General features: G+C 39.2%; 2 protein-coding genes across 2 annotated transcripts; one reads left to right on the top strand and one right to left on the bottom strand.

Moving 5' to 3' along the window:
* Positions 1 to 674: 674 nt before the first annotated feature.
* Positions 675 to 1421, top strand: LOC145075873 (uncharacterized). The gene has a single exon (XM_079021958.1). The coding sequence runs from the start codon at positions 675 to 677 to the stop codon at positions 1419 to 1421; it is 747 nt and encodes a 248-aa protein (XP_078878084.1).
* Positions 1422 to 6536: 5115 nt separating this feature from the next.
* LOC145075204 (GDSL esterase/lipase At4g10955-like) lies at positions 6537 to 7953 on the bottom strand. The gene is made up of 2 exons (XM_079021505.1): positions 7749 to 7953; positions 6537 to 7678 (listed from the first exon to the last, which is right to left on the bottom strand). Exons 1-2 carry the CDS (start codon positions 7811 to 7813, stop codon positions 6706 to 6708), a joined length of 1038 nt encoding a protein of 345 aa, XP_078877631.1. The 5' UTR covers positions 7814 to 7953; the 3' UTR covers positions 6537 to 6705.
* Between the last annotated feature and the right edge of the window lie 1267 nt (positions 7954 to 9220).

Raw genomic sequence — 9220 nt, 5'->3', positions numbered from 1 at the left:
AGAAACCATACATGTAGATTAGGAATAACAAAAACGAACTTCAATTGCTGAAGCATGTTAACCTAATAATATTTTGGGCTTTATTTTGTATTGGGTTTTATGATTGGGCCTTTTCGCTAGGAAACCCTAATTAGCTTGTCTATATATTATGTCTTTCCTTTTCATTGTATTTGTACTTCTCTTTGATAATAATATGAAACCCTAGCCGTTATATGTATTTCATTTGTTAGTTTACATGGTATCAGAGCTCGGTTGATTATCTGTAGTTTTTCGTTTTTTTTTTTTTGGGGGGGGGGGGGGGGGGGGGCGAGTACTGTTCATCGACACTGTTCATCGGGGGGATTACTATTCATCGATACTGTTCATCGGCAATTACTGTTCATCGTGCGGTTACTGTTCATCAGAGTTACTGTTCACCGATTACTGTTCATCGACAATGTTCACCGACGAGTACTGTTCACGGTTACTATTCATTGGCACTATTCACGTGTACTGTTCATTTTCACCATTTGCAATTTTGGGGTATGCCTTTTTTGCTCGTTTCTGTATTTGGTTTGGTTTGATTTGTTCGTTTGTCGGTTTTGAGGGTTTCGTTTTCGTCTTGCTTTGTTGATTTCGAGATCTTGATCATTTTTTGCTACTACTCGTATTTACTATTTGACTGATATTGAAATATGGTCCCAAGAGATGATTCTCTTCAGTCCATTAGTATTCAACTTGATGCCAAAAACTATGCCTATTGGAGTTATGTTATGAAAAATTTCTTGCAGACTATGTGGGGGATTGTTATAGGTGACAAGAAGAAACCAACAGACGAGAAGGCTGCTAATTATGAAACCTTACTGGATTCATGGGAGACTGATAACTCCAAAATCATTACTTGGATTAATAATTCTGTCATCCAGTCTATTGGTACTCAGTTGGCGAAGTATGACATGGCAAAGGAGGTTTGGGATCACTTGGCTAGGTTGTATACTCAGTCTAACTTTGCAAAGCAGTATCAGTTAGAGTTTGATATTCAAGCCATCCAACAGAACAATCTTAGTGTTCAGGAATTTTATGCAGCTATGTCAGATTTGTGGGATCAGTTAGCTCTTATAGAACCTGATGTGTTGAAGGCTTTTAAGCCTTATATTGATAGAAGGGAAGAGCAACGTTTGGTTCAGTTCTTGATGGCATTACGTTCAGATTTTGAAGGTCTGCGTGGATCAATCTTGCATCGTACACCTCTTCCCACTGTTGATTCGGTTGTTCACGAGTTGATTGATGAAGAAACTCGTATCAAGTCCCATGCTGACAAAGCTCCCAAGACATTCACTCCTGCTGTCTTTTTTGTTTCACAACGGCCCCAATCTTCAAACCAAAATCGTCCCAGAGTTGCATTTGATGAGTGTGCTTTCTATAAGAAGAAAAACCATTGAAAGGCAAATTGTCCTTTACTGACAAGCAAGGGAAATCAACAGCAACAACAAACAAGATCACCAGCATACTCTTAGTCTTCACAGCAGAACAAGTCTTCTGGACAGTCACGTCCCTCTTTTTCATCTTTTAGGCCAGCACAGTACGCTGCTGCTACACCTTCAGTTGAGAATGAAACAGATTTCACACCACCATCAGCCTTGGATCCACAGATTGTTGAGCAGTTCAGACAGTTCTTAGCTACCAATCTAACTGCCATGTCAGCTTCCATGTCTCATTCAGGTCTGTCTTCATCCAACACGTCAGGTATTCCTTCATCCTTGTGGATATTGGATTCTGGTGCATCTCATCACATATCACCACATTTTTCATCTTTTGCTTCATTATCTTCTCGTACACCTGTCTCTGTTATGTCTGCTAGTGCTACACCCATGTCAGTAGAGTTGTTGGTTCTATTGTCACTCCTTATATATCTTTAACAGATGTGTATTACATTCCTACACTTGCTTTGAATCTTGCATCGGTCAGTCAGTTGTGTAAATCTGGTTGTTGGGTCTTCTTTTCTGATTCATTCTGTTGTGTACAGGACATTCGGTCTCGGAGGGTGATTGGGATAGGCCGTAGACTTGGGGAGCTTTATGTCTTGGAGCAGCTACATGTTGCTGATGTTGCTGCATCTAGTGTCGATTTGTCGTCTGTTCCTTTAAACCCTTCATCGTCTCCTTTTTATCTTTGGCATTCTCGTTTGGGACATGTTTCAGCGTCTCGTTTATAGTTTTTGGTTTCCACTGGTGTGTTAGGCTCTTTGAAATTTGATGATATTTCTGATTGTTGTGGTTGTAAACTGGGAAAATTTTCTGCTTTATCGTTTAATAAAAGTGTCACTCGTTCTGTTGCTTCCTTTGATATTGTGCATTCTGATGTATGGGGTCCCTCTCCGATAACCTCCAAGTCAGGAGCTAAATATTATGTTTCATTCATTGATGATTACACTCGTTATACGTGGGTTTATTTTATGAAGCGCATGTCTGACTTTTTCACCATATATAGTGAATTCAGAGTTATTGTCAAGACTCAACACTCTGCTGTCATAAAATGTTTTCGGTGTGATCTGGGAGGAGAATTTACCTCCAATGATTTTAAACAATTATTGGCATCTGATGGCACTATACATCAATCATCTTGTACAGACACTCCTCAGCAGAATGGTGTTGCAGAAAGAAAACATCGACATCTCCTAGAAACTGCTAGATCCTTACTACTCTCTGCTCAAGTTCCCAATATGTTTTGGGGAGAAGCTGTTCATACCGCTACTTATGTTATTAATCGCATTCCTACTGCGTACACTTCGGGGAAGTCTCCTTATGAAATGTTGTTTGGACAACTCCAGATTATTCTTCATTACGAGTGTTTGGGTGTTCATGTTTTGTCTTGAAGCCTCATGTAGAGAGAGATAATTTGTCTTCAAAATCAGCTCTTTGTGTTTTTCTGGGATATGGTATTGGTCAGAAAGGTTATCGGTGCTATGATCCTTCAAATCAGAAACTGTATGTATCTCGCAATGTCACCTTTTTGGAGCATATTCCATTCTATAGCATTCCTGTTCAGTCACATGATGCAACCCGAGAGGAGCTCTGTACTATTGATCCGTTTAGCATTGACATTGATGATCCACCACATGTCACTGATCCACCACTTGCTGCTGATCCACCACATGTGGCTGATCCAGCACCTATCGTTGATCCTCTGCCTACAAATCATCAAGACCCCCCTCCATCGAGACCTTATCGTAATAAGAAGTCCACAAAGCTTCCTGACTTTGTCTATTCCTCTTACTCACCGGCTTTTGCCTCTTTTATTGCTAATGTACATCGTCTCTCTGAGCCAACATCCTATAAAGAGGCCATTTCTGATCCCCTTTGGCAGACCGCTATGGCTGAGGAACTTGCAGCTCTTTATCACACTCATACATGGGATCTGGTTCTGCTTCCACCTGGAAAACACACGATTGGTTGTCGTTGGGTTTATAAAATCAAAACAAAGTCTGATGGATCCGTTGAGCGTTATAAATCCAGACTTGTTGTGAAAGGGTACGCGCAAAAGTATGGTATGGATTATGAGGAGACATTTGCTCCTGTTGCAAAAATGACGACTGTTCGCACCTTGATTGCAGTTTCTTCCATTCGTCAATGGAAGATTTATCAAATGGATGTCAAAAATGCTTTCTTGAATGGCGATCTTCATGAAGAAGTATACATGTCTCCTCCCCCTGGTATTGCTCACCGACCAGGTGAAGTTTGTCGTCTTCGGAAGGCTCTATATGGCCTCAAACAAGCCCCTCGTGCTTGGTTTGAGAAATTTTCTACGGTGATTACTTCTCTTGGTTTTCAACCAAGTAACCATGATTCGGCTCTATTTATTCGATGTACAAATGCAGGGTGGATTATTCTTTCCTTGTATGTCGATGACATGATTATTACCGGTGATGATCATGATGGTATAGAGTCTTTAAAGCGTGATTTGGCTCACCGTTTTGCTATGAAAGACTTGGGATTACTTCGTTATTTCTTGGGGATTGAAGTTGCTCAATCTCCAAAGGGTTATCTTTTATCTCAAACGAAGTATATTTCAGATTTGTTTGAACGTGCACGACTCACGGATAATCGAACTGTTCATACGCCTATAGAGAGTAATGCAAAGTACTCTCCAACTGATGGTGTCCCATTATCAGATCCAAGACTTTATCGTACCATTGTTGGGAGTTTGATTTACCTGACTGTCACTAGACCGGATATTGCTCATGCAGTTCATGTGATTAGCCAGTTTGTCACTGCTCCTACTACTGTTCATTGGGGAGTTGTTCTTCGTATTTTGAGATATTTACGTGGTACTCAGTTCCGCACTCTTATGTTTCCTTCTTCATCCTCTCTTGAGTTGCGTGCCTATAGTGATGCAAATTGGGATAGTGATATTTATGATCGTAAGTCCACTACTGGGTATTGTGTTTTTCTTGGAGATTCATTGATATCATGGAAAAGCAAGAAACAAGATGTTGTTTCTCGATCTTCTACAGAATTTGAGTATCGAGCCATGGCTATCGCCACTTGTGAGATTGTTTGGTTGAGATGGCTTCTTGCAGATATGGGCGTTCACATCTCTCAGCCTACCCCTTTGTATTGTGATAACGAGAGTACGATAATGATTGCCAAGAATTCAGTGTTTCATGAGCGCACAAAGCACATTGAGATTGCCTGTCATTTCACACGTCATCATCTCCAGAAGGGCACTATCTCCCTTCCTTATGTTCCTTCCTCTTTGCAGATTGCTGATATTCTTAGCCGTTGACTGCTCCTCGATTCCATTTTCTGTCTGACAAATCTCAATGCTTATTGTTGTTGCATTGTGAGTTTGAAGGGGGATGTTAACCTAATAATATTTTGGGCTTTATTTTGTATTGGGTTTTATGATTGGGCCTTTTCGTTAGGAAACCCTAATTAGCTTGTCTATATATTATGTCTTTCCTTTTCATTGTATTTGTACTTCTCTTTGATAATAATGTGAAACCCTAGCCGTTATATGTATTTCATTTGTTAGTTTACAAAGCACCATTGAAATCCACAGGACATAATGTGAGAAAAACAACTTTTGCGGGGCATTTTAACATACACTTGGTATGCATTCCAAAAGAGAAGTGAAACCTGCAATTATTTAACCAAAATTGAAGAACATAACCAATCATTTATGTTGGACTCTTCTTCAAACCAAATTATACTTGTACCATGTTCTCCATGCAATCACCTATAAGTTTATTAAAACAACAGAAAATACAAAAATTAAAAAAAAAAAAAAAAAACACGCAAATGGAAGATGTTCTTACCTGAATACTGAAAATCGAAAATTGAGCCTTGAAAAAAAATCGACGCCTGATTAAAAACTTTCATCCAAAATTGAGGCGTTGAATTAAAAAAATCACGCAATTGGAAGATGCTCTTACCTAACTAACAGTAGTGTTATCTTCTCCTTCCAACTAATCTTTCTTAAACTGGAAATCAGGGTCGAATGAAATCGGTGGTAGTAGAAGTCCATCAACGTCTTACCATGTCTGGAAAGAAATCAGTAGAAGTCTGAAAAACTGAAAATCATAAAAATGCCTTACAAACCACTATCAAAAGTATCAAACCTTCCGTTGTAAAGAATAGAATATGCGAAAAAGAAAACAGAAACCTTGGACGTGAAATTGAAGTTTGTGGAGAGCAAATGAAACCAGTGTAGATATTGGAGATATGTTGGGTTTGTGAGAACTGGTGGCTGATGTCTGGATTTAGGGGTACAAAGGGAGCGAGAGTATGTTCGAGGTTGGAATAAAAGCAACCGGGAAGCCTCTTAATATCTCCCTCTTCGATCTCATCGACCAACTCCGTCTTCCGGTCGAAGTTTGAAGTAGAAAACCATCTTCGCTCCGTCGGTTCTCCACAAAGGAGACTCTTTTCTACATCTGAGAGGGAACGTCGGAGGAAGGCGGTGGCTGAGACTGGTGGTGGTGAAGACGTTGAATCATCGGCGTCACAAGCTTTGGGGCGGTGATGGGAGATTAAGGGGTAGGGGAAGGATATAGAAGATTCTTTGAATGTAACATCGGGGGGGGGGGGGGGGGGGGGGGGTTGTTGAAAAAGAGGACGTAGGTGAAAGGCGATGGCGCTCTGATTGGTTAAAGAAGGCGGTACAGGTCATCAAATGATTTTTCAATGGTCGTAGGATAAGATGGAAAGGAAAAATGGGACGTTTTTATGAAAATGAAAACTTGAGTGGAAGAAGAAGAAAGAAAAAAAAAAATTACTGTTCCCCAACATTTTAAGCTTTTATGTTATATATAATAATTAATATTTTTCTTATTTTCTTATAAATTGAAAGCTCTCAAATATTTTAACATTTATATTTATTTTATTATTTTAAAAATTAACTCATTTAATATATGAGTTTCACAACTAGTAAATTTATAATAACACACAAAAATAATATAAAAAAACTACTTAATTTTGATATTTTTTAGTAGTCACGTGGATTTACAGTTTTAAAACTATGAAACTATCAAAAGAATTTGTCACATGGATTTACAGTTTTACCCTTCATGCAAAAGGAAATTTATTGGTGGTTCATATTTGAAGAAACATAGAACATATATTGTCCAAAAAAAAAACTTCCAATCCAATCTTTGAGTAAATAATAATCAATCAATTCCGTTTTCCATCTTGCAATCACGCAAGGGGAAGAGAGATTAAGAAATCGCTAGTTAAATTTGTATAGCATCGATTGCCATTGAAAATGTTGTTGCCACCATTGATGAATTCCATGAGCTTGTTTGAAATTCTCCGATGGACGATTATTCACCGTCATATAAGCCGTCGGTAGCAGATGCAACGGTTCCGAATCCCTCCCCACTGCGCCGGACACCAGACTTCTCATAGTATGTCTGGTCGCGGTCCTCTCGATACTTCTGGCTCCGATTCCCTCCATCTTCACCCTATGTTCAAAATACCCAATGTATTCCGCACAGATCGGATCTGATGGATTCACAAACATATACGGCATCCATTCAGACAACGCAGCAAACAGATCTTCTTCTGGATCTTTACGGTAAATGTTAATCGCCTTTGCAATTCCGGCCTTTAAGAGACTACCGGCGATACGGACGCCAAATTCCAACGTTTCGTTTTTTATCATCTTCTCGATTGGAAGGGAGAGGAAAGGTGGATTGAAGAGATACGTTTCGAGATTACATCGAGCCTTCATCATGTTCCTCCCAGCGAGCATCGCCATAGACGCACCTAACGAATGTCCGGCTAACCAGACGTTTGTTGGCCCCACCATCATTACCGTGTTCCAAACGGCTTCAAAAGCTTTTTGAAATCGTGAGGTTTTTTCGAGTTTATTAAAAATTAACTTGATGTTTAGTTTCATATCGTCAGATCTCGTTATAGATCTGGTGATTGTGCCTCGAAAGGCTATCACATATTTCGGAGGGGTCGGGGTTGATTGATAGAATAATGGATTTGCATATTTGAGCTCGAAAATAGCTCCAAAGTAGGAATTCTTATCATCTACTAGAACGTGATTCAACTGAAAGTGAAATCCTTCCCACCATGGAGGAGCGTGAGCATGAGCATCCTGTTGAATGCTTCGACGTTGACGATCCTTTTCCAGAATTTTAACTCCTTGAACAAGGCTTGCAACAAGGGATCTTCGATGAAACGTGTTTCTCCTGTAAAACCGAATCGAAACAGTTACTGGATAAATCAAATCAAATATTTCATGTTAAAAACGATTCTTACCAATCGAAAGAATTTAGCAAGTGGAGAGGTCCTGAAGCATGAAAGAGTTCTCGCTGTAACGCCATTAGTGAGTCGATCTTCTCTTTGAGAGATTATATTCTTACATACATAGCAATGGAAATTTCGTGACAATTTCGTGACAGAAGCCAAAGTATTAATTACCCATTGAAATTTCGTGTATGTTGTAATAATGTATCTTCAAATATATTTTCCAGAAAAAAAATAATTAATATAGGTTTGAATTTAAAGGATCGACTTTGTATATACAAAACTCAAACTTATAAGGTGGTCCTATTTGCAAATAGAAATGGACAATCAAGAGCGTTAAGAACGGAATAGTCAACAACGTTGTGAGGCCCGGTAAAGACCAAGAAACCTTCTTAATCTCCACCATTTTTAAGAGGTCGTGTCCGATGTACTCAACCGCGTTGAGGTGAAGAAAAGCAGAATAAGAAAGTGTAAGCTCCAAAACTATGGATCTTATACGATATCAATCTTAATTGTTTAAAGAATGTGGAATGTTAATCAAGCAACGATTCAAGAACACACAAGACATCTTCAAATGCACACGATATATTGATTAATCGTTTGGTACATATGAATGCTCTCTTGACAGCTGAATACAATATGATCAACAACCGAAAATGTAAACGACTATCACCTATATATATGACCTAAATACAAAGCTTAATAAAAGCTCGAGCCCAACCCACGAAACCTACTCAGACCGAAATCAAGAAGGATTTCGGTCTACTTAACCGAAAACAGTACAAACCCATTCAAAAATATAAAACTAGCATAAACCACATAAATATGTCCCAACAATCTCCCCCTTGGTTTATTGCTAGTTTTCTTCAACGTTTCTTTGCAAGATGAACATCTGATCGAACCATTGTAGCAGCCCACACCTTCGTCACAAAATTTTGGGCTATGAACATCTTCTGTAACTTGGGTTGGTCTAGCGGTTGTAGCTGGCCTTTGTATAAGGTCATAAATCAGCACTCCCCCTTAATATCTGCGTTTGTGCTTCCTTGACAAAAGGGTGAAATCTGATTCTTCTTTCTCACTCTCAAGTGGTGGTTCTGTGGTTACAGGAACTGTTTGGGGAGGAATCCTCACAGCTCGATGTAGTTCTTCTATGTGAGCATCCATCTGGCCGGGTGTTGGTACGTTGGACTTCTTGAATAAACCACTTTCTCTTTCAGTCTTAGTCGATGTAATCATCGATTCATTGAATAGCTCTGTCATTGAATGAAATGAAGGAGTGTCTTCATCAACTTCATCTGAAATATCTCCATTCTTTGTAAATTTTCCAAATTTTGACCGCTCCTCTATTCCTTCAAATGAATTTCTTCATCTAACACAGGTATACCTTGAAAGGTAATCATGACTAAAAAGTCCATGTGGATCACAGAGTCATAAAAACCCTTCTCACCACAGTTGTTCAAGGACCCAGCCTTAGCTCAGAAGGA

Source organism: Lactuca serriola, chromosome 9, assembly GCF_051521515.1.
Source record: "Lactuca serriola cultivar US96UC23 chromosome 9, Lser_US96UC23_V15, whole genome shotgun sequence".
Classification (NCBI taxonomy): domain Eukaryota; kingdom Viridiplantae; phylum Streptophyta; class Magnoliopsida; order Asterales; family Asteraceae; genus Lactuca; species Lactuca serriola.
Note: the sequence above shows the minus strand (reverse complement) of the source record. Positions and strands in the feature narration are given on the sequence as shown.